The sequence below is a fragment of the Trachemys scripta genome, chromosome 1 (assembly GCF_013100865.1).
Source record: "Trachemys scripta elegans isolate TJP31775 chromosome 1, CAS_Tse_1.0, whole genome shotgun sequence".
NCBI lineage: Eukaryota > Metazoa > Chordata > Testudines > Emydidae > Trachemys > Trachemys scripta.
In genome coordinates this window covers 332,484,374-332,509,954 of record NC_048298.1, presented here as the reverse complement: position 1 = coordinate 332,509,954, position 25,581 = coordinate 332,484,374, and the positions used below count along the sequence as shown (strand labels likewise).

Below are 25,581 nucleotides of genomic sequence, written 5' to 3'. Positions count from 1 at the left end.
TTGTTATTTTTAAGTTAGTAATTGCTTTTTGAAACTGATCCAGTAAAGAGATTTATTTTCATCTCTATTGAAGTAATTTGGCTGTTTCTGGCAACTCTGGTCTGGTATTCACAGCAACTTTTGAGTGCAATGTGAACAGGGCAGCTGCATCCAGAATCATTAAGTAGTTCTGGTTCTCTGTTCCTTTGCAGCCGTGCTTTGGCAGCCAAACAAGAAGTGAAAGGTTTTCTACAGTCAGTGTTAGAAAGTGTGTTCCAGGAGATAAAAATCTCCATGCTATTTTTTAAAGAACAGTGAATTGTAATGGGAGTTCTCTGCTGTGGTGAAGTATTTGATATGGGTATAGAAAAAGGAAATAAAAGCAGCATATTCTTAAGACAAGAATTATTGTCATTAACAGAAGTCAACCAGCTAGAACTAGCGAAGTTAGGACATTCATCCTCTATATTTCAGTGAAAGCAGACTATTAAAGTATTTATATTTAAATTGATTTAAATGGGCAGGTCATTTGATTATGCAGAAAAACAAAAAAAAACAAAAACAAATTCAGATTCACTTTGGAAATGCAAACTCCCCTGAAGAAGGGGAAGTCTGCAGAATTGCAAACTGCATGGATCCCAAGGATCCATGAGAAAAGGAGGGCACAAACCTTGTCAATTACTTTCCCCTCTACTACTATTGGCCTTATGGTGGCAGTAAAGCTCTCTTTGAAGCTATGATATCACTGGCCAATCTCACTGCAGTTGCATCTTAACTCCCTTTTTCCAGAAGCCATAGAGGTGAATTTGGAAGTTATTCCTACTTCCATTAAGTTACATGTAGATTTCCACCCAAGTCTTCCAAGTTAGGAGGCCTACCACAGCAATTTGCCATTTCCTCATTCCTCTACCTCTTGTCTTTTGCCATTACTTTATATAAACTCTTTCAGTGGCTCAGAGGGAGCAGGTCACTTATTTCCCCCTTCTGCTCACTAATCCTTCGTCTCAGTTTTCCTCCTAAAATTCTTTTTTAAGGGGCCTGTAAGTTGCTGTCTCCAGCTCACTATTGGTCATAAATTATGTGGTGTTAGCAGCATTCTATTAACATGAATATATACACACAGTGCATTAAAAAATATCCCACCAAAACAACTTTGCCTGATGTTGTGCATCAGGGAATTCAATAAATGTCACCAGAATTGCACTTCAGTTTGTTAGATAGCTACATTTCTACATTGAAAAATAAATGAAACAATGCTCATAAGTTTTTACCAAATAACCAAAATTGGGAATGCTCGCTAAAGGAAATTAAGAGAAGTCAGTTTGGGGTGTTCATCCTGTGGGACATCACCATTTTGGCCTTCCCATATCAATAAAAAGGAGGAAGGTCAGACCAGGGATAGTCCAAGTTCAACAGGTTTTCAAAAATGTGTCATGATTTTCTGTGCAAATTCCAATTCATAAGTAGTATCAGTGGCAAAATACACAAACAAAACAACCAACCAAAAAGGCACCTGTGCCACCACTGTAAGTGTGAACGGGGGCAGCTGTCCATGATGTGTCACATGGTTTGTACCCCACCACAGTCACAATTTAGTGATTCTCTGATTTTCCATTTGTGGAAGAGATACCTTCCATATGCTGTCTGAATGCAGTTGAGTGTAGTCCACTGCCTATGAGGAAGGCAGAATCCTGGGACTTTTCGTTGGATCTTCAATCAAGTCTTTGTTTGGGACATCACAAGCAGCCCATGATTCAAGCCAGCAAGTGCTAACATCCTATACGTTGACCTGTTGCATTGACACATGAAGCCAGAAAGGCTTTCTGGATTTGAGATGGGAGAGTGGCAGTGAATTGAGGTCTTGGCGTATCAGCAGGTCCGGAGCAGCCAGGATCTTGTACTCCCAGATCACAGCAGTGTCTCACCTGATGTTGGCAGGTGCAATGCCCGCCAAAACTGGGAACAACGGTATTGGCATTGATTTGAGAGATTTAAGATTCCTAGAACAATGATTAAGATGGGAAAAATGCTACTTTCTCCATGTTTTTCACTTTGTATATTTTACAGCACTATGTACATTGTGTCACACTTTCTCATGTATAGTTAGTTTTCCCTGTTTGTGGGAATCTTTCCCACTGCAATTTGGGAGAGAAACATTTTTATTTCTTTTTAAAAAGAAATTAAGTGTGACCGTAAGTAAAAAAAACCTACAAAAACTGGCCAGGGGAACTCAGGTGTAGTAACTAAAGATACATTTTAATAAATGTTTAAAGATGACTACGTCCCATTCAAATAAAGTATTTTTATCTTGAAGAATGTTGTATTTAAAGCTATGCTACAAGAAATTTTTAAAAACTCTTACACAATGTAAGTATACCATATACATGAAAGGTGATCTTACATGTATCATTCCCAAACTAACGAGAAATGGAAATTTACTCCCATCTAACATTTTAATGTAATGCCACTGGATGGAACTGTATGAACAATATAAGCCAAAAATCACTTCATAAAAAACACTCTCCCCCCTCAGGAAGCATTGCTTTACTAATAAATATCAGTACTACTTAAAAAAAAAGAAAAGCAAATTCACATTTTATTTTAGATTGAAATAAAACTATACAAAATTGTTTACTTTGTGCCAAAAATAACAGCAATATTTTCCAAGTCACTTCTGGACAAACAACAAACTTATTTCTAATTTTTCCAGGGTATGTTTACAAATAAAGATGGGAGGCAATAGATACACTTTAGTGTAACAGTAAAGACAAAACCAAATGATTTTAGATGCTTATGGAATAAATTTTACAGTCAGTATCTTTCAGGATTTTAGATTTAATATTCAATTCATACCTGTTAAAAGCTTAAAAAGAAAAAATAGTTGTGCGGCTCACACAAAGGAATGTAAACAATACAATCAGGTGATTGAGAAAGGCTAGCTCTTCCATTGAAACCTTAACGTACCTTCACACTCACTGATATTCACTTGATGTGGAGAACACAGTCCACAGTGTGATGACTGTGATAGAAGAATTCACTCTCCACTCAGTTATTCAAATATACCATTTCCTTATTTTTTAAACAGTTTCCAAATAAACCACAAATCCTAGTAGTAACTGGTAAGCAATGGATTTCATTCTACCTTGTTTTCCTGCATTTTTTTATACATAAGTATGAAACAATGCCATAGGATCCACAGTGATCATAAATTACTTTTCCAAAATGACACAACAAAAATGAGCACCTAGTCATGTCAATCAGATGAAGCGTTTGAGAACTGTCTTTGTGAAGCACACTTGTTTATTTTCAAAGGTGTTTTTGTTCACATAATAGTAATTTAATGTGGATCAACAGAACATAACTTGTGTTACTGGCCACTGCTTCTTCAATCTGAGGTCTAAAATGGAAATACAATTGTAATGATTAAGTAGATTACATACATTTTATAGTTTTCCTCTTGATGTTAAAGTCTGAATAGAAAAACTGTTTCAACAAACTGATTAAAGATTTTTTTCTAAGCATCTTCAGTTACTTCTGAATTGTTTGAGGGAAGAAAGTCTTCTTGAAATTCTACTTTGTCTGGATAGAGTTTGATGTAGGTGTCCACCATTAAATCCAAGTCATGTTTTATATCAAAGTTTATATTAAGCAAAGCTAAGTTACTTGACCTCTGTTCCGTCAAGGTGTTTTTCAGGTACGCCTTCAAGCGCTTTCGTCCTACTTCATATTTCTCATTCTCCACTTTCATCACTGGAAGGATGCACAGAACTTTAAGCAATGCATACACATTAGGGAAAAACTTGATGTCAGGCAAATGAAGTGCTTCATAAATGGTAGCTGGAAGCTCAATATCTTTTCCTCTATGCTTCCATTTGATTCTCCAACAATGAAGTTCTGCACAGAGTGTATCTGGATTAGGTAGGTCATTTTTGTACATATCAGCATGATGTTCCTCAGACGTATTAAATTTTAGTTGTCCCATGACTGAGGGCACTAAAGATAAACATTTAAGAGCTCTTAGGTGTTGTTCTGAGAATATATCTTTTAATTCCTGAATAATGTGCTCTACAGTTGGAACACTAAGTGCTTCTTTGTAGTAATTTTCTGATGTTACATCAGAGTCCAAACTACCTTGCTGTGCCCTGCGAAATTTTCCAGGGAGTTTAATTTGTACATCTAGCTTTGTGGCCAAATTTGTTGCTTCTTCAAACCAAAATTCATGATAAACTTCAATATTCTCCATCACTTCATTCAGCGAATGCAACACTGCTGTTAAGCTGCTGGCTGCAAAGAACACATCTGATGTTTGGCCTTGGAGATTTTTTCCAAAGGCTCTTGTAAAAGACAGAACGTTTTTCAGAACTACAACAGTGACGATGAAGTCAAAATCTGTTAATGCACTTGAAAGTACAAATGCTCGTCCAACAACGAAGTTACTCCATCTGACAGACACATCACTGCTTATACCATCCAAGCACAGTACCAGTGCTTGCATTAGGTCCACTAAAATCTCAAAAGTATCATGTCTACCTGTCCACTGAGAATGGCAAATCTCTTTCAGTTCATTACTCTTTTCCTCACTGTTCTGAAAAAGAACAGAGATTATGTTGTCCAGTTCTACTAATAACTGTGGTGACTGATTAAAAAATGAACAAACTTCTTCTATCGTCCCTAGAGCGATAGAAACGCCAACAACAGGGACGGATTTTGCCAGCCATACATTTAGAGCACAAGAGGAACAGAGCGTGTACACAGCTTGTGGATACTTTTCCAAGAGTCTTGTAGCTACAATTTTCATTTTTGAAGCAAATCCACTGGAGACAATATAGGCTTGACCTCGACAGTACTCCATGTTTAGACCCCATTTTTCAATAATAGTTGTATGGAACTTAACAGCTAAAATTTCAGCATCTGCCTCATAAGGCAAAAACCCTACAAATTCTTCTCTCAGATTGTGGGACTCATCAACAAACCTGACCAACACTGGTAAGTGCTCCTCACCTGCTATATCTACTACCTCATCAGTGACAATGGAAAAGAAGTGGGAGTCTCTTACTTCCCTGAGCGTCTCTTCTCTTACACAGCTCTCACAGATCTCAAGCATCTGTTTCTGTTGCGTTTTAGAACAATACTCCAGGTTTACTGCAGCCATCTCAAATCGTTTTCTCAGAACCTCATCTCCAGCATTTATTCTGCATTCCAACAAAGCTTGAAAATTATCTGGGGTGAAGATACCTTCTGGAAGTTCATTAGCATTATGGCCGTCCAAAGGAATATTTTGTTTGCCCATGAGGATCAAAATTTCAAATAAAGATTTAAGGTAATCTTTGTTTTCCCTCTCTTCCAGCGTTAAAGGAACAACTTCCTCTTCTTGCTCTTCTCCTCCTTCTTCTGAAACAGTGTTCTGAGCACTGCTCTCATTCAACTCTTGATTTGCCTGTTCCCGTTCAAAGGCTTCATCAACTACAAAATAAAAGACATCACAAGCCTAAGACTTCTTCATATAGAAAGTTTGCTGCATTTACTTCCCCCACTACAACTATATTTATACAATTGCCAACTGGAAAATCCATAGTATTTACAATTTAATTAAACAGTGTCAGTGTGGGGAACTATTTGTAATATTATTGGACAGAATTAAAGTGGTTTCAGGGTAGCAGCCGTGTTAGTCTGTATCCGCAAAAAGAATGGGAGTATTTGTGGCACCTTAGAGACTAACAAATTTATTTGAGCATAAGCTTTCGTGGGCTACAGCCCACTTCTTCGGATGCATAGAATGGAACATATATTGAGGAGATATATATACACATTCAGAGAGCATGAAAAGGTGGGAATTGTCTTACCAACTCTGAGAGGCCAATTAAGTAAGAGGAAAAAAAAACTTTTGAAGTGATAACCAAGATAGCCCAGTACAGACAGTTTGATAAGAAGTGTGAGAGTACTTACATGGGGAGATAGATTCAATGTTTGTAATGGCTCAGCCATTCCCAGTCTCTATTTAAGCCTAAATTGATTGTATCTAATTTGCATATCAATTCAAGCTCAGCAGTTTCTCATTGGAGTCTGTTTTTGAAGCTTTTTTGTTGCAAAATTGCCACCTGCAGGTCTGTCATTGAATGACCAGACAGGTTAAAGTGTTCTCCTACTGGTTTTTGAATGTTATGACTCCTGATGTCAGATTTGTGTCCATTCATTCTTTTGCGTAGAGACTGTCCGGTTTGGCCAATGTACGTGGCAGAGGGGCATTGCTCTACCTAACCTTACTGTACAAATTAACAATAATGTACCGTATATACTCGTTCATAAGCCAAATTTTTTTGGTAAAAAAGGAAAGCACCAGAGAAGGGGGTTGGCTTATGAATGGGTATAGAGAGGGAGAGGTGAGACACAGCCCCTCCCCCCAACAGAGGGAGCAAGGAGAGGCAGCACAGGCAGCAGAGTCAGAAGGGAAGAGATGGGGCCAGAGTCTCTCTGCTTCTAGCCACGCTGCTCTCCCCCCAGCCTCCGAAGCAGCTGCAGCTCTGGGGCAGACTGTGGCTGTGCCGCCCAGCCCACCGGAGCACGCTGCGGCCGTGTCGCCCGGCCCAGCCCGTTGGAACATACTGCGGCCACCCCGCCCGGTCTGGCCCGCTGGAGCAGGCTGCGGCCGCGCTGCCCAGCCTGCCGGAGCAGCTCCAACCAGGCCACAAACATCCTCCCCTGGCCCTCCCCAGATAAGGTGGGAAGGGATGGGATGGGGAGAGTTTGGGGGTCCCAGGCTAGGGGTGGGGTCATGTGGGGGTTGTCACAGGGGTTACTCCCCTGACTCCCAGCTTCTCCCCGCAAAAAAATTTCCCCACCACTTGCTGACCCGGCCCGTCAGGGTAAGCAGCTGGCGTGCCGGGACACTTTGTTTACTTAGGTTTACCTCCATGCCTGCGGACGCTCGAGGTAAACAAACCATCTTGGATCACCAGCGGCTCATCCTGACGGCCCGGGAACCAAAGTTTGCTGACCCCTGAATTATAGGGTCACCTTATGAACGGGTTATAAAAAATTTCCATTTTTACTTATCCATCTTAAGGGGGTCGGCTTAGAAAGACACCGGCTTATGATCGAGTATATACTACCTTATTTGCCTAAACTAGTGCTATACCTAAAAATCTATTCATCACTACAAACTCAAACTTAAATTTATTGGCCACTTACTCTTTTGCTGCTTCAATGTTCTTATTTCATCTTCACTCTTGGGGAAGAAAAAAAAAGTTATGATACTGTCTGGCATATGGCATGTGGTCTCAAATTGCTGAAGAACTTCAAGACTAGCTATTAAAATTCTAAATAAAGCTGTTTTTGGAGTCCTAATACTTATTAGACAGGTGCTATGCATTCAGAAGAATCTGAATGTTTTCAGATAGATCTCAGTGAGGGTACAGCAATAATGTCAAGTCTATCTGAAGATGTATTGATCTATCACATAGTGGAACAGTACCCTAAAGTAAGTGGGAGGGAGCCCTGTCATTAAGAACATTGTACAGTTTTAATTTTGAAAGCACTAGATAATTAATTTTATGGAAGAATTTTGTTCTGGCAGGGAGATGTACTAAGTAAACTAGCAGAATTTTTTCAATTCTAATTGCTAGGATTTGATCATCATTACGTAGGCTTATCAAAACTATAAAGAAGTTTTTAGAAATCTGTAATGTTTTGCAAATGCCACTATAATTATGAAATGTTATAGCCCCTAATTTCCGTCATACATAAACATTTAAAGACCATACAAAACCTGCAGGCAGGGTCTCTGTGAAACATACAATGGAGCCACTGGCAATCTGCTATTTCAGCAGAAGCTGCTTACTTCTGATTACAAACATTTTAAAAGGTGGTCACTATCATTCAACAATGAACTAAAAACAAAACAAACCAACTCTGGAATTCTGCCTAGTAAAACGGTGATCATGAAAATCCACATACAGCAAGATTTTCAGTGGAAAATCTATGAAGTGCATCCATAATCTGTATCAAGTCTCTTCTAAACCAGCTCTGAGCAACACTTCTTTGTTTTATCATTTTCATTTCCTGAGGCTAGGTCTACACTACCCGCCTGAATCGGCGGGTAGAAATCGACCTCTTGGGGATCGATTTATCGCGTCCTGTCGGGACGCGACAATCAATCCCCGAATCGACGCTCTTACTCCACCAGCGGAGGTGGGAGTAAGCGCCGTCGACAGGAAGCCGCAGAGGTCGATTTTGCCGCCGTCCTCACAGCGGGGTAAGTCGGCTGCGATACGTTGAATTCAGCTACGCTATTCACGTAACTGAATTTGCGTATCTTAAATCGACTCCCCCCTGTAATGTAGATGTAGCCTTAGATATTCCCCAATTCTATTAGTTTAAGATTTTAATATTTAAATTTTCCAATAATGCCTACTATGATATTTTCTTCACAATGACACTCAGAAGGATACACAAGTGCAAGGTATTACGGTTATCTGGGCATCTCTACACAAATTCTATTTGCTTGCTTTTACTGCCTTAGTACAAGAAGATTAAATTTAAACATACCAACTCTTTTATTCTCTTTCTGTGCCTGCTGTGTGGATTGTTCAAGTGACTTGTAAGGTCAAATATAGTTGGCACAGCATTATCTCGTAAAACTGTTCTGTAAGGACTCTGTAAAGAGAAAGATGTCTAGATCAGAAATTTCCTTTAAAAACGTTCTGTGTCTCAGTACAGAAATTATTAAACATAACAATTTCAAAGCTTAGGCTTACATTTTACCATTTATATTTGGAAGTCTGTCATTTTGAACTTTACATGGGTATTAAAGCTAGGCTGGTCTGTTTCCAGATAGTTTCACTTTGATTGTTTGATGCTGTAGTGGAATATTTTAACAAAAAAGTGGCACCCATAATGACCACTTATTATATAAAGGTCTCTTAAATCTATTTTTTATCTTTAGATCACATCATCTTCCCCCAATACAATGCTTTTACTTTAACCATTGCACATTTAAAACCAATTATTCTGAAAGAAAGACCCCACCATGCATCATTAAGAAACCATTTTATGAAGAGGAAATTCTGCTTCTATCATGTTTCCTTCTTCATTACTTATTTTCACTAGGGACAATTAAACAAATATTCTCTCTCCATGTAAAAGTTCATCTACTCCTGCATCTCAAGTCAGAGTGTCCACTTGTGACATAACTACTTTAAAATATCAGATGGATAATTATGATTTTAATGGCAGAATAAGCAGTAGCAGAAGCCTTCTACATAGTGTTTTCATACAAATGTCTCTGCTAAGAAAAACTTTATGCTCACATTTCCTATATAGAATATATTTCATAGTTTTGCATAAGGCACCAGATGCTCTTTAAGTACTGTTTTCTATATAGCGAAAACATAAGCCAGCAAAGCTGATTATATTCTGCTAGCAACAGGATTCAGCTGATCATTCTCAAATATGAATTATTGCTTAAAAAAATCATCTCAAGCCAAACTAAACTTCATAAAATTCCAATTTTGATTACATATTAGTCCCTAAAATAGTTTTTTTTCTGACTCCCAGAGCTAAAACGCTGTCCTGCATATTTTTATATTAAGTAACATTATGTGGTTGAAAGACCATTTAAAACATAGGAGTTATGCACATAAAAATCAAGAAATAGGATTCTGCCCACAAATTTAAGTTTGCTGTAAAACCCACGATCCTATTTCCCACTGTCATGGGAACAGTTAAGATGTCACTCCATTAGCTAAAGATACTACATAAAAATAGGAGTGAAACAGTTACCTTCACTTTAAAAATTTCTCTTTGATAAGACATCTCTATTTTAAAAAAGTAGTAAAAGACTTCTTGATCCTAAGGTTAATGTTTTAAGCAGGAAAATGAACTTAGGTACATTTTACACAATGTGAAATAGATGTTTAGTTGCCTTTACTTACGCTTCTACATATCATAGAGGTCTCAAAGTGTTTGGCACATAATCTGTAGTGCTTGTTCAGCTGATCTGGAGTTTTATCTTCTAAATCTGCCCTTCGACAGTTCTCCACCCACCTCTGACATCTGCATGTAAAACACAAACTTTAGTTACTTTAATAGTTTAAGTTTAAACAAAAAAGCCCGCTATAATTTCTAAGACAGTCACCATAAACAACATTTTTTTACATTAATGTTTGAAATAAGCCTTTTTATTCATTTTCAGGTGGGGGGTTGGGAGCTTATAGTCAAATTACAAGGAAAAAGGGGCGGGAGGGACACACCCAAACATGTTCCTGTTTGAACCATTTAAAATTTTTGCTTTTCTCTTTTTACTCAGTTTAACGCAACCTCAGATGCTTAAATATTTCAAACTTTTCCTCTAAGCAACATTTTTCTAACTACACCTCAGAAGCACAATGGTTTGTTGTGCAGTTGTTCGTGAGTGAAGACATGCTAACATTTTATTCCTGAAGAAAAACCATTTCCCTCCTCCCTTAATAAATCTGACAAGTTTTAAAAGAGTAGATTTTTTGACACAAAATACAATTTTGAGTATTTTTCTTGTTGGTGATTTCCAAGGGCAAAGCTATACATTTACAATGGATCTTTGAACACTAAAGTAAAAAAATGTCAAGTAGAAGACAGGCAATCCAGAGAAATCATCTCAGTTTGAAATAAATCTTCAATAGACATACACTATATATATTATAAAACGTTTGGTTTTGTGCCATCTCAAGAACCTTGCTTACTTTTGTGTCAGATACCATAGGGCTTGAAAGAAGTCTTGATCTTAATAAGACCCCTTTTAAATCTGGAAGTATTTTCTCTTGTGCATAAGACATGTTAAAGAGCAAATGATATAAACTTATTAGTTGGCTTTCCATTTATCCAATGGATATATTTAATCAAGTCTTTGCCAAGGACATTTTGAGCCAGCACATGCACAAGACTGATGCAAAATTACTATAATGAAGCTGATCTGCTATTTCATTTGTGCATGTCCCTCAGAAAAATGTCATTAATCTGTAAGTTTCTGGCAGCTATTATAATATCTTATTATTTTCCAAAAAATTGACTCTACCAACAAATAGAATTCTCTGGAAGGAGTATTATCTGTAGATATATGATAATTGGTATTATGAAGTCTTCACTACATGACACCACAGAAGCCAATTATCACTACCAGGCAAATTGGTTGAAACTATAGTAAAGAACAGAATGGTCAGGCGCATAGATGAACATAATTTGTTGGGGAAGAGTCAACATGGTTTTTGTAAAGGGAAATCATGCCTTGTCAATCTACTAGAATTCTTTGAGGGGGACACGGGTCATCCAGTGGATATAGTGTACTTAGATTTTCAGAAGGCCGTTGACAAGGTCCCTCACCAAAGGCTCTTCAGCAAAATAAGATGTCATGGGATAAGAGGGAAGGTCTGCTCATGGATCAGTAACTGCTTAAAATATAGGAAACAAAGGATAGGAATAAATGGTCAGTTTTCAGAATGGAGAGAGGTAAATAGTGGTGTCCCCCAGGGGTCTGTACTGGGATCAGTACTGTTCAACATATTCACAAGTGAAATGGAAAAAGGGGTAAACAGTGAGGTGGGAAAATTTGCAGATGATACAAAACCACTCAACATAATTAAAGTCCAAAGCAGATGGCGAAGATATAAAGGGATCTCACAAAACTGGGTGACTAGACAACAAAATGGCAAATTAAATTCAATGTTAATAAATGCATTGAATGCATTAAACAAAAAATAATCCCAACTATACATATAAAATGATGGGCGTCTAAATTAGCTGTTACCACTCAAGAAAGAGATCTTGGAGTCATTGTGGATAGATCTCTAAAAACATGCACTCAATATGCAGCAGCAGTCAAAAAATCTAACAGAATGTTGGAAATCATTAGGAAAGGGACAGATAAGATGACAGCAACTATTGTATTGCCTCTATATCAGGGGTTCTCAACGTTTTGCTTTCTAAGGCTACCCCAACATGCCATAAAAACTCCATGGCCTACCTGTGCCCCAACAACTGGTTTTCTGCATATAAAAGCCAGGGCGGCATTAGGGGGTAGCAAGCCGGGCAATTGCCTGGGGCCCCACACCACAGTAGCCCCCATGAAGCTACACTGCTCAGGCTTCTGCTTCAACCTGAAGAGGTGGGGGACTCAGGGACCTGAGCTTCAGCCCCATGCAAAGGGACTTCAGCTTTCTGCCCTGGGCCCCAGCAAGTCTAATACTGGCCCTGCTTGGAGGCCCTCCTGAAACCTGCTTGAGGCCCCCTAGGGGGCACCAGACCTAGTAGTTGAGAACTACTGCTCTATATAAATCCATGGTACGCCCACATCTTGAATACTGCGTGCAGATTTGGTCACCCCATCTCAAAAAAGATGTACTGGAAAAAGTACAGAGAAGGGCAACAAATATTATTAGGGGTATGGAACAGCTTTCATATCAGGAGAGATTAAGAAGACTCGGACTTTTCGGCTTGGAAAAGAAACGACTAAGGGCGGAGATGATAGGTCTATAAAATCATGACTGGTAGGGAGAAAGTAAATAAGGAAGTGTTATTTACTCCTTCTCATAACACAAGAACTAGGGGTCACCAAATGAAATTAATAGGCACCATATTTAAAATGAACAAAAGGAAGTATTTTTTCACACAACGCACAGCCAACCTGTGGAACTCTTTGCCAGAGTATGATGTATAGGTTAAGACTATAACAGGGTTCAAAAAAGAACTAAGTAAGTTCCTGGAGAATAGGTCCATCAGTGGCTATTAGCCAGTTTAGTCAGGCATGCAAAACCATTCTCTGAAGCAGGGGTGGCCAACCTGTGGCTCTTAGGAAGTTAATATGTGGCTCCTTGTATAGGCGCCAACTCCGGGGCTGGGCTATAGGTGCCAACTTTCCAATGTGCTGGAGGGTGCTCACTGCTCAACCCCTGTCTCTGCCCCAGGCCCTATCTCCATTCCACCCCTTCCCCAAGGCCCCTGCCCCTTCCCCGAGTCTGTCAGGTCCTAGTTCTTCCCCCTTTTCCCCCCCACAGCCTCCTGCATGCCATGAAACAGCTGATCATAGTGGGTAGGAGGCGCGGGGAGGGAGGCGAGGTGCTGATCGGCGGGGCTGCTGGTGGGTGGGAGGTGCTGGGGGCAGGAAGGGGAGGTGATGGCAGGCTGCTAATGTATTACTGTGGCTCTTTGGCAATGTACACTGGTAAATTCTAGCTCCTTCTCAGGCTCAGGTTAGCCACCCCTGCTCTGAAGTTACCTGGCCTCTGTTTGCCAGAAGCTGGGAATGGATCACTTGATGATTACCTGTTTATTCCCTCTGAAGCACCTGGCAATGGCCACTATCGGAAGACAGGATACTGGGCTAAATGGACCACTCGTCTGACCCAGTATGGCCATTCTTATCTTCAGACTTTGAGATACAATATGATGACTGAAAACCTACACAACTCCCATACAAGAGTAATGACTGGGTCACTATCATAATCATATAATTAGCTGTTCTATATCCACCAGCTCCTCCTTGACATATGCCCCAACCTAAACAAAGTCAAAGAGGACCACAGATGCCTATATAGAATTACAGCATTATGATGGACACTATAGCAGTAACTCAGAAGGAACTCTCATTATAACTCCCATTTTCAGTGACAATTTTACTTCAACTGATCCAACTTCTGGCCACTCCCCAAAAGTTCTAAGCGGAGCTCAAATTTTTCACACTTAGTCTAGAGCTCTTTTTAAAAGTTATTGTTTATATTCTGGTAGGGCTCCCAGTGGTCATGGGACTGCCCCTCCTACAAACATAGAAGACACATTCCCTTCTCCAAAAAGTTATAGGAAAGGTATGGAGAGATTTACAAACAAAATATATACACCTCTACTTCGATATAACGCGACCCGATATAGAACTAATTTGAATATAACGTGGCAAAGCAGTGCTCCGGGGGGCTGGGGCTGCGCACTCCGGTGGATCAAAGCAAGTTCAATGTAACGCGGTTTCACCTATAACGCGGTAAGATTTTTTGGCTCCCAAGGACAGTGTTATATTGAGGTAGAGGTGTACCATTTTACTAAAATTCATTACATCCTACCTCAGTCTATTCACTATTGAAATCCATTCAGCTATTAAAAAAAAAAAAATCTTCAGTCCACTTTAAAAACAAAACAAAATCCCCTCAGATCCTTGTTTTGCACTTACAATTGACAATTTCAAAAAGTAAATACAGAGTCCTTGTTAAGAAAAGTGTACTTTTTGCAAAATTGGGGGAAAGGAGGGGAAAATATTAACAAACGTGCAAATAAATGAAGATAACTAATAAAGAAAATGACATACGGCACAAGCTAAGGATCGCTAGTTCAAAGTGCAATGAAAAATATCCTTATCTCTGCTGACTTCTCTTATCCACAGGACCCTCCCAGCTTCAATCAATTCATCCTTCCACCCTCACTCTACTTTATAAACTACAGAATGAGAGTCCCAAAAGTTTGGCTGTTTGGTGCACGTGAAATGTGAAGTTTCAGTCACTGAGCCCAAAAGACTTAGGTGTATTAGGCTGAATGAGAAAGACAACTAGGCTTGCACTCTTTTTGGACCACAACGTCTGTAGCAGTTTCAAGTTTCATACATGCTGTAGGTGCAATAGACTGGTGACATACCAGTGGAAGGTGTAAAGAATGTGAAAGGAATGTTATGTGCAATCTATGGGGTTATACACTACTTTTAATAAACTGACTTGCAGGAGGTATGGGGGCGAAGAGAAGCAGAATTGGCAGATTGGCAGATCCTGCAGTCACTGCCTACTTTCACTTCAGCAATAATGTATCCTGTTCCAGTCCTGTATTCAGTCAGAAGAATGATATAGGCTAACTCTGAGGGACCAAAGCAGGAAAAATACAGCAGCAGGAGCCTAGAACTCAAACACCCAGTAACTACACAACAGACCTATGACAGTGTATCTTCCAAACACCAATTAATTAAAAATATGCTTATTTTAGAAGAATGGAGAAATTTTATACTGATACTTTCAGTAAGTAGCTCATTTATATACCACAGTGGAAACATGGCAAAACCAAACATTTTTGGTAATACCAGAAAATGCAAAACTTTCTTTCAAGTTCAAAAGAAAGCAATCAGTAACTAAGGGGATGTCTACACTATGAAATTAGGCAGATTTTTTAGAAGTCGATTTTTAGAAATCGATTTTATACAGTCGATTGCGTATGTCCCAACTAAGCATATTAAGTCGGTGGAGTGCATCCTCACTACCGCGGCTAGCATCGACTTACAAAGCGGTGCACTGTGGGTAGCTATCCCACAGTCTCCGTTGCCCATTGGAATTCTGGGTTAAGCCCCCAATGCATGATGGGGAAAAACATTGTCACAGGTGGTTTGGGGTACATGTCGTCAGTCGCCCCTCCCTCCGTGAAAGCAACGGCAGACAATCGTTTTGCGCCTTTTTTCCTGGGTTACCCGTGCAGACGCCATACCACGGCAAGCATGGAGCCCGCTCAGCTGTTGTGAGCACTGTAAACACCTCGCGCATTATCCTGGAGTATATGCAGAATCGGGCTAAGAGACGCCAGCACGAGGAGGATTTTGATGAGGACATGGACACAGATGTTCCTGAAAGCACGGGCTGTGGCAACTGGGACATCACGGTGGCAGTGGGGTTGGTTGATACAGTGGAACACCGATTCTGGGCCCGGCAAACAAGCACAGACTGGTGGGACCGCATAGGGTTGCAGCAATAGGATGATTCACAGTGGCTGCGAAACTTTCACATGCATAAGGCCACTTTCCTGGAACTCTGTGAGTTGCTTTCCTCCACCCTGAAGCGCAGGACTACCAATATGAGAGTTGCCCTGACTGTTGAGAAGCGAGTGGCGATAGCCTTGGGGAAGCTTGCAAAGCCTGACTGCTACTGGTCACTCGGGAATCAATTTGGAGTGGGCAAGTCTACTGTGGGGGCTGCTGTGATCCAAGTAGCCAATGCAATCATTGACGTTCTGTTATCAAGGGTAGTGACTCTGGGAAATGTGCAGGTCATATTGTATGGCTTTGCTGCAATGGGGTTCCCTAACAGTGGTGGGGCGATAGACAGAACGCATATCCCCATCTTGGCACTGGACCACCTTGCCAACCAGTACGTGAGCCACAAGGGATACTTCTCAATGGTGCTGCAAGCACTGGTGGATCACAAGGGATGTTTCACCGACATCAACATAGGATGGCTGGGAAAGGTGCATGACGCTCACATCTTTAGGAACTCCAGGCAGTTCGAACAGCTGCAAACAGGGATTTACTTTCCAGACGAGAAAATTACTGTTGGGGATGTTGAAATGCCAATAGTTATCCTTGGGGACCCAGCCTATCCCTTGCTCCCATGGCTCATGAAGCCTTACACAGGCAACCTGGACAGTAGTAAGGAGCAGTTCAACTATAGGCTGCGCAAGTGCAGAAAGGTGGTAGAATGTGCCTTTGGACGTTTAAAAGCTTGTTGGTGCGGTTTGCTGACTAGGTCAGAGCTCAGCGCAACCAACTTTCCCATTGTTATTGCTGCTTGCTGTGTGCTCCATAATATCTGTGAGAGTAAGGAGGAGACGTTTATGGCAGGGTGGGAGGTTGAGGCAAATCGCCTAGCATCCGATTTTGAGCACCCAGACACCAGAGCGATTAGAAGAGCACAGCAAGGCGCGCTGCGCATCAGAGAAACTTTGAAAACCAGTTTCATGACTGGCCAGGCTTCGGTGCAACAGTTGTGTGTATTTCTCCTTGATGCAAACCCGCCCCATTTGTTGATTTTAATTCCCTGTAAGCCAACCACCCTCCCACCTTCGAAATAAAGTAACTATCGTTTTGAAACCATGCATTCTTTCTTTATTAATTAAAAAACAAAACAAAAAAAGAGATAACGGACAAGGTAGCCCGGGTGGGGTGGGGGAGGAGGGAAGGACAAGGCCACATTGATTTTTAGTGTGGCTACAATAAACAAACTGTTTGAATGACAGTCTTCTGCTGCTTGGGCCATCCTCCTGAGTGGAGTGGCTGGGTGCCTGGAGCCCTCCCCCCATGTGTTCTTGGGCATCGGGGTGAGGTGGATATGGAACTTGGGGAGGAGGGCATGCGGTTATACAATGGATGCAGCGGGGGTCTGTGCTCGTTGGCTTTCCTGCAGCTCCAACAGACGCTTCATCACATCCGTTTGCTCCCCCATTAGCCTCAGCATCGTGTCCTGCCTCCGCTCTTTGCGTTCACTTAATTCTTTCCTGGCCTCTGCCACTGAATGCCTCCATGCATTAAGCTGTGCCCTATCAGTGCGGGAGGACTGCATGAGCTTGGAAAACATATCATCGCAAGTGCGTTTTTTCGCCTTCTAATCTGCGATAACCTCAGGGACGGAGATGATAGGGGGAGCATAGAAACATTTGCACCTGGGGGGAGATAAAAAGGGAGAGTAAAATTTAAGATGATACATTTCTGAGAACAAAAGGGAATCAAGCAATTCACAGCAGACAGCACATGTGCTTTAGGTACAAGGTCGCATTTCGCCTTTTATATTGAGCGCCTGCCAGTATGGTGACACATCAGACACGGCTAGGCAACAGAATTCGGTTTCCAGGCAGCCATGGTAAGCCTTTTGGAACGCGGGGTTGGCTTCTTACGACTTCATAACATGTGGGAATGTTTTCAAACTGCAGCACCCTCCTTTCCCAGAGCAAGCAATGAGTTGGGTTTCACATTTAAAAGGAGGGGCTGCGGTTTTTGGGTAGATGTGCAGCACACACCTACCCCCACCCCACCGCGTGGCAATTCTCTGGGATGATCCCTTTTAGCCAAGTGCAAACAGCCCAACATGAACAGAGTCCTTTTATTGTTCCCTTACAAAAATTCCCCTATTTCAACCAGGTGACCATGAATGATATCACTCTACTAAGGCTAACACAGAAAGATATAGATTGAATGTTGCTTGAATGCGACCAAAACCCAGGACCATTCGCTGCCATGCTTTGTGCTGCAATGATTCCAGACTACTTGCTACTGGCTTGGCATGGTAAAGTGTCCTACCGTGGGGGACAAAATAAGGCAGCCCTCCCCTGAAAGCCTTTGCAGACAGTTTCTGAGTACCTCCAGGAGAGCTTCATGGACATGTCCCCGGAGGATTCCCACTCCATCCCCAGACACATTAACAGACTTTTCCTGTAGCTGTGAATGCATCCAAATTCTTCCGGGCAAATCAAACATTAAACACTACGGCTTTTAACCCCTGCAGTGTAGTTACAAATGTGCACTCACCAGAGCTGCCTTTTCTGGCTTCAGGGTCGGGGATCCCGCCTTGGGAGAGTATTGGCTCCAGGGTGATGAAAAGGTCCTGGCTGCCGGGGAGAACGGATTCTCTGCTTGTCTGCTGCACATTCTCCTCCTCCACAAAATCTTCCTCCTTGTTGCGTGACTCCCCCCTTGCAGGTGTCCACGGACAGTGGTGGGAGAGTTATAGGGTCCCCCCCAGAATGCCATGCAGCTGATCATAGAAGCGGCACGTATGGGGCTCTGACCCGGAGCGACTGTTTGACTCCTTTGTCTTTTGGTAGGCTTGCCTGAGCTCCTTAACTTTCATGCGGCACTGCTGTGTGTCCTCTGTCCAACATGCCCTGTGAGATTTTGGCAAATATATTTGCATTTCTTCTTTTTGATTGGAGTTTGGCCTGCACAGATGCTTCTCCCCATACAGCAATCAGATCCAGTGTCTCCCTTTCGGTCCATGCTGGAGCTCGTTTGCGATTGTGGGGGGACTGCATATGCGATCACCTGTGCTGCTGAGCGCTGCTGAGCTCACCATGCTGACCAAACAGGAAATGAAATTCAAAAGTTCCCGGGGCTTTTCCTGTGTACCTGGCTAGTGCATCGGAGTTCAAAGTGCTGTCCAGAGCGGTCACAATGGAGCACTCTGGGATAGCTCCCGGAGGCCAATACTGTTGATTTGCGTCCACACTACCCCAAATTCGACCCAGCACGGTCAATTTTAGCACTACTCCCCTCGTCGGGGAGGAGTACAGAAGTCGATTTTAAGAGCCCTTTAGGTCGACGGAACGGGTTGGTTGTGTGGACGCAGTCATTTTTAAATCAACCTAACGCGGCTAAATTTGACCTAACCCCGTAGTGTAGACCAGGCCTTAGTACAGAAATCTGTTAAACCAAGTGGTACCAGACAGTTCATGCAGCAAATAAATACAGATGGTCACTGGTACATCTGTAATCATGCAGCATTTGTTTTGTAAGTGCTTCATTGGCACAGAACAAGACCAGTCTTACCACAAGAGTTTACACTGCTGTTTTGATTACCACTCTTTTTAGCTCTAGGATTTGAAAGCCTCTTCTTCAATCATGGATGTTTAAAAGGATTGTTTTTAAACATCTGATGACATCTCATAAAAGGGTGAAAGACCACTTTATTTAGGAAACATTCTATTGACGGCTGAAGTATAAATTACTTCTCTACAGGGTGGATAAAAATCAATGATAAAAAAAATCAGATTTAAAACAATTTTCTTTTAAAACTGATTTAAATTTAAAATTGTAATAACCTGTTTATGACTTAATTTACCATAATCTATTAAACACTATTTTTATTTAATGGATATGGTTTAAGTTATACATATTTGCTTAAATCACCTGGTACCAGTCTCCTCCCACACCCAAACTCCTCCTGCTGCTGTTGGGGGGGAAGGGGGGGCGGAAGGGGGGAGGAGGGAAGGTAGTGGCCGGAGACTGCCCCAGCAGCGGCCAGTGCGACAGTAATGCAGCTGCCAGAGCTGCTTGGGCAGCCCTGAAACCAATCGCACTGGCCGCTGCAGAAGTCACAGAGGGCACGAAATCCATGACAAACGCGTAGCATGACTCATAATTTGTGTCAAGCTGCATTAGGATGGTAACTGAAATTTAAATAAACACAAAATAGCATATCAGATTTTTATTAAAACAAAACAAGCCCTTAATAGAATGCATTTATAAAGCTCAACCTCAAAAGTTAAATGTTTTTCCCCGTTCTTTCTTTATATAGAAAAGCACCTGTTAACTCAAAGTTTTTGGATAGAGGTTCATGGATTCAACCGATTTATTTTTTATTTAAATGTTTTGAGAGAATACAAGTCTAGGCCTTAACATATTTTGTATTAAATTCAAATTTCATTTTGAACAGGTTTAAAGGAATAAATTATAAATTTAAATAATCAAAAAACCTTTTTCTTTAAAAAAAAAAAAAATCATTGATTTTTAACCACCCTGCCAGAGGCCAGTAAGTGCTCTAAAGCAGTGTTTTTCAAAGTTTGGGTTGCGACCCAGTACTGGGTCACAGCATGTAAGACACTGGGTTGCCTTCCTCAGCACCCAGGGACCCTAGTGGCTCTGGTCAGCATTGCCAACCGGGACGTTAAAAGCTAAGGCAGGCTAGTGCCTACCTGTTCCGACACTGTGCTGCACCCTGGAAGTGGCCAGCAGCAAGTCCAGCTCCTAGGCGGGAGGGGCCACAGGACTCCGTACACTGCCCCCACCCTTAGCACCGGCCAATGGGAGCTGGTGAGGGCGGTGCCTGCGGGCAAGAGTCACATGCCTCTGCCTCATCGTCGGACCTGCTGCTGGCCACTTCCAGGGCCTGCCTCTGCACCCCAGCTGCGCCACTGACTGGGAGTCGCTGCAGGTAAGTAGGTGCCCCAATCCCCGGCTGAGCCCCCAAACCCAGAACCTTTTCCTTGACCCCAACCCCTCATCCCCAGCCTCACCCCAGACCCTGTACTCCCAGCCCAGAATCCTGACTCCCTCCCGCATCTCAAATGGCTGCCCCAACCCAGAGCTCCCTCCCACACCCTGAACCCCTCATTCCCAGCCCCACCCCACAGTCCTCACCCCCACACCCCAACCCTCTGCCCCTCCCACACCCCTCATCCCCAGCTCCGTTGGGTCGCAAACATCAACAGTTTTCTTCAACTGGGTCTCCCCCCAAAAAGTTTGGTCTTTAGAGCAGTGGTTTTCAATCTGGGAACCTCTGAACAAAGTTGCTTTAGCAATAAAAGAGAGAGTGATAAAACAAAATGAATTTATTCTAATTACTTGATAATTATAAAAAGGACTTCCAAGGGAGGAACGGTCTGGGTATACTTGGTCCTGCCTCAGAAAGAGGGCTATAGATGACCTCTCTAGGTCCCTTCCATCCCTACATTTCTATGATTTCATGACTTGGAAGCACTATATAAATGTTAAATATAATTAAAATGAAAAATGTGACCAAAGCAGAACTGTATAGGTTTCAGAAAAAATAAAAACTGTTGAGAGCTTCCTCTGTGTAATACTTGCATGACATGCTATCTACCTCCCAGTTTTCTGAGTGGGTCACATAATTGTTGTACGCTTTTCATAAGTGCTAAAGTATTGAGTGGAAGATAAGAGGAAAATTTTAAGCACGAAACAAATATTCTTATGAAGGGGATAATTATAGACACTCCATTAAAAATATGGTAAAGTAACTCCATGTCATTTTAATGTATTAGATTAAAATTCTTTTCCAGCCTCTTCCTACCAATTTTCAGTAAAACTATCAAGACTCAGTGCAAATAATTATAATCCTGATGATGCAAAAAACGTATATATTTGCTTAATTTTACACAAAGCAAGTAGTCTTCTTGACCTCAGTGGGATTATACAGTGTGTCAAGTTAAGCACATGCCTGAGTTTTTGCAGATTTGGGGCCTATATTTCTACATTTATTTCCAAAGATCACAGTTCTCTAAGGAAATGCTTTCCTGCCCCACCCCACTCCACCCCCCCATCACTATAATATTTAGCCCCTTTTCTTATAATTGTGCACAATGGGAGGACAGCTGTCCTCATTCTTCTTTCTTCAGGTATATTAAATACTTATGCTAATAAAGATTAAGAGACTGAAGACATGGAAAATTTACCAAAAACTGTTCATGCCCAGGCTAGGCTAGGCACAGTACAACAACTCAAGATGAACAGGCATAAATCATGAAGATCAGCTATTTTGGAATAAACAGATTTGCAATAAAATGTAGTTAGTAGTGAGTTTATGGCACTAAAGACAGAATGTGCAAAAATACATGCAGTTACGTTCATATGTATAATGATTACACTACACCTGAGTACAAAAAGGCTGTAAGTGCAGCAACCAAGATATACATAACAACGCATTCAACTTAAAAGCAAACTAATGCATTTAATTTTTATACAAGTGTCTGCTTTCAGGAGCAGATATTGGGATACATGACAGTTGAGATACAATATTGTTTACAGGTCTGTCGCATCTTACGCAGGGGTTATGTTCCGCAGTCAGCGCGTAAAGCGAAAATCGCGTATAGTCAAAATTACATTGAGTGTAATGGCCAGCGGAATTGCCCGCCCTACAGGTACAGTATTAAAATTGTTATTTTTCTCTTTTTTTGTTTTTGCTGACTGCGTAAAGCTGAAATCGCGCATGTTAAATGTGCGTAAGATGCAAAAGACCTGTATTTTTCTAAGGGTCTTCAAACAACTGATAACTTTCACGTGGAATGAAAAACTGCAAAGGGTAGTTTCAGAGTGGTAGCCGCGTTGGTCTGTATCAGCAAAAACAACGAGGAGTCCTTGTGGCACCTTAGAGACTAACAAATTTATTTGGGCATAAGCTTTCGTGGGCTAGAATCCACTTCATCAGATGCATGGAGTGGAAAATGCAGTAGCAGGTACATATACATGGTAATCTTTTCTTGTACTATGTATATATACACACCTGCTACTGCCTTTTCCACTCCATGCATCTGATGAAGTGGGTTCTAGCCCACGAAAGATTATGCCCAAATAAATTTGTTAGTCTCTAAGGTGCCACAAGGACTCCTCGTTGTTTTTGCAAATGGTAGTGTTGTTAATTTGAAATATATTCGAACACATTAATATATACTACTTTCTAACAGGCATACTATCCACGGTAAACTGTATGTTTTTCAAAAACATCTATACTGCCAACACAGAGAGCATCTATATTAAACTGCCACTCAACAGCCAGCAGTCAAAAAATGTGTGTATGATTTAGTGAATTTGGGGAAGATACATATCTATCTATCTGTATTGCACATGTGCTTTTTCAACCTGTCATCATCCAGACCTTGCAACAATGGCTCCTGGCAAATTAACAGTGCAACTCAACAGACAGCACCAAATCTCTTCCATTTTGCAGAAATTGCAGCCAACTTCGTAATTTTGTAGGAAAGTGTAGTCCACAGAGATGATGGGTCTCAGCAAGCACTATTCCATCTTGATTCAAGAGGCAGACTGTAGAGATGGTGCGCCCTCAGTAGGCAGAGGACTGTTGATTCAAGGAGCCAACTCTTCCAGTATAGTAAAGGATAGATTTGCCACAGACTGCATTACAGAATTCTGCAGACCGTATACAGCGAGTGGAACTCACTTTGACCACCCGAGTTTAAGTAGACGGCATCATATTCAACTGGGCAAGCTTGACAACCTCTCTTACAACCACATTTTCAAAAGCAGCCATTGCCATCAAGTACTTGAGTTATGAAGTGCTCAGCTTGGGACAGTCTGGGACCGATTTTCAGAAGTGCTGAGCATCCATCATTCCCACTGAAATCATCTAGAGTTGCAACTGCTCTGAAAATAAGGCCCAAGCAAACAACCAAGACGAGAGACAACCCAAATCCGTGAAAATATTGGCCACCATTACTTGTTAGACTAGAGAAAATGAACATCGGCCTTTGACATGCACAGCTCACTGGTACCAACATACACTACTAGGGAGTTAAATGCTTTTTGTGGAGCCTGTATCTGGGTTTCACCAATGAGCCGGTGTCTACCTGTTTCACCTGGGAGCTCATGACTGTCACCTTCCCCCTCCTGTCTCACTCTCATGCCCCCTCCCTCCTCCCAGATCCCTGGCTCTGCCCCCCCACCCCCCAGCCCAGGCTCTTGCCGACCCGCGCTCTCCCCCCGCGCCCGTCACTCACCCAGCGACACCCCCCGCCCCGCCCCCACGGCCCTGGGCCGTGTCTGCGCAGCCGCCCGGCCGCCCCCAGCCACAGGCCGGCCGAGGGTGGCCGGGAGCCCCGCCCCGCGGGAGCAGCGCGCGAGGCCGCCTGAGTCCTCAGGCGAGCGGGTCGCCTCTGCGGGCGGGGAAGGCGCCAGCCCGGCCCGCCCCACTCAGCCCCCGGCGGGGAGGCCCGGCCCGGCCCCAGGTGAGGAGCGGCCCCAGAGCGGGAGGGAGGCCGCTCAGGCCGGGCGCTCCCGGGGTCTCCTCCCGGCCGGGCCGGACCCGCACGCGGGGGCCGCGGCCGGGCCGGAGCGGGGCTGCCCGTGGCTCTCACCTGACCGGGTCCCGCGGGAAGCGGAAGAAGGCCAGGTCGGACTGGGTGCTCTTGCGGGTGCAGTTGGGAGCCGCGCAGAAGTTCGGCATGGTCCCCGTGCCGGGGTCTCTGCCCCTTTAAATCCGCGCTCCCTCCGGGCGGGGGGGGAAGCGGCTCTACACTGCTGTGAGCGGCCGGGAGGATTCACCGCCACCCTCCGCCGGGACAGAGCCGCCTCCTTCCCACCGTGCACCACGCCAGACAGCGCGGTAGCGCGCATGCGCCGCAAGCCGGCCGGGCGACCCGGAGGAGATGCAGGGTGCGCATGCGTGTTTTTTTTGGGGGGAGGGGGGGTTGTTTTTAAAGAGAACAAGCGTTGGAAAAGCGCGCCTGGGTTCCCGCCACCCAGCTGGCAGTGCGCATGCGCCTGGTGCAGCGAGAAGAAAGGGACGCGCATGCGCAGAAGTCACTGATGGGAGGGTAGCAAGATGCTAGGACGTGGCCGAGGCAGGCTGCTAGAGGAGCGCAGCCTCTCAGCCGGGCAGCAGCTGCCTAGTCCAGAGGGCCAGGTTTATATGGGCAGGAGATGGGCTGAGCCTGGAGAATGCAGCTAGCCCTAGAGTGGGGCTGAGGCCCATGCTGGAGGCAGAGGAGCTATAACTACGTATCCTCTGCCACAGCTGATGCCTTAGCTACCTGTGTTCTCCATGGGTCACTGGGGAGTCTAAGCGCCGCTCTCCCTTGGCCCTACCACCCACTGTTACAAGTATCACCTGTGTGTTTTAGGAACTTGATTTGGACAAGTAACCCGCTGAGTTTAAATTTGGAGTTCTCCCTTGAAAGTAACTCCCGGTGTTATAAATTTGCCACCATCAAATGTAATGGGCTTTGCCTTTTTTTCCTGTTTAAAATTAAAAAAAAAAAAAAAAAAAGTCAAAAGAAAAATTATTCCTATGCTATGCCTTAAGTTTCACTTCTCATTTTGTTAGCTCATTAAAGGGAATGAATTCCAAAGTAGTGAAAAAACCGCTGCTGTTCCTGGAGACTTCTACTGTAGGGCTATTTGCAAGAGTGACCAAGGTGATGAGGTGAGAGAGAGGGACAGTCCTCAGCTAATAGGATTCCAGACTGTTCAAGGAGACAGTAATGATCTTTAATAACCTGAACTGCAAATTACTGAGTGTTGAGCCTTGGTGGGTAGTTGCATGCATCAACTCCCAAGAGATCAAGTAGCCCTAACAGTGCCTAATGTCTGAGTAGGCAATGCAA

At 42.8% G+C, this 25,581-nt stretch overlaps 1 protein-coding gene across 1 annotated transcript; it reads right to left on the bottom strand.

The window, feature by feature from the left end:
- Nucleotides 1-2,552: 2,552 nt before the first annotated feature.
- Nucleotides 2,553-24,596, bottom strand: THAP12 (THAP domain containing 12). Its single transcript, XM_034759145.1, has 5 exons — nucleotides 24,334-24,596; nucleotides 9,909-10,029; nucleotides 8,524-8,631; nucleotides 7,168-7,204; nucleotides 2,553-5,442 (listed from the first exon to the last, which is right to left on the bottom strand). The coding sequence occupies exons 1-5, from the start codon at nucleotides 24,420-24,422 to the stop codon at nucleotides 3,494-3,496; spliced, it is 2,304 nt and encodes a 767-aa protein (XP_034615036.1). The 5' UTR covers nucleotides 24,423-24,596; the 3' UTR covers nucleotides 2,553-3,493.
- Between the last annotated feature and the right edge of the window lie 985 nt (nucleotides 24,597-25,581).

Bases quoted from the DNA above. Each gene is read 5' to 3' on its own strand.
- THAP12 (XM_034759145.1), bottom strand. From the start codon at position 24,422: ATGCCGAACTTCTGCGCGGCTCCCAACTGCACCCGCAAGAGCACCCAG. The intron at 10,030-24,333 runs GTGAGAGCCACG...TTTTACATGCAG, and splicing joins TTCCCGCGGGACCCGGTCAG to ATGTCAGAGGTGGGTGGAGA. The intron at 5,443-7,167 runs GTAAGTGGCCAA...TTTATTTTGTAG, and splicing joins AACATTGAAGCAGCAAAAGA to TTGATGAAGCCTTTGAACGG.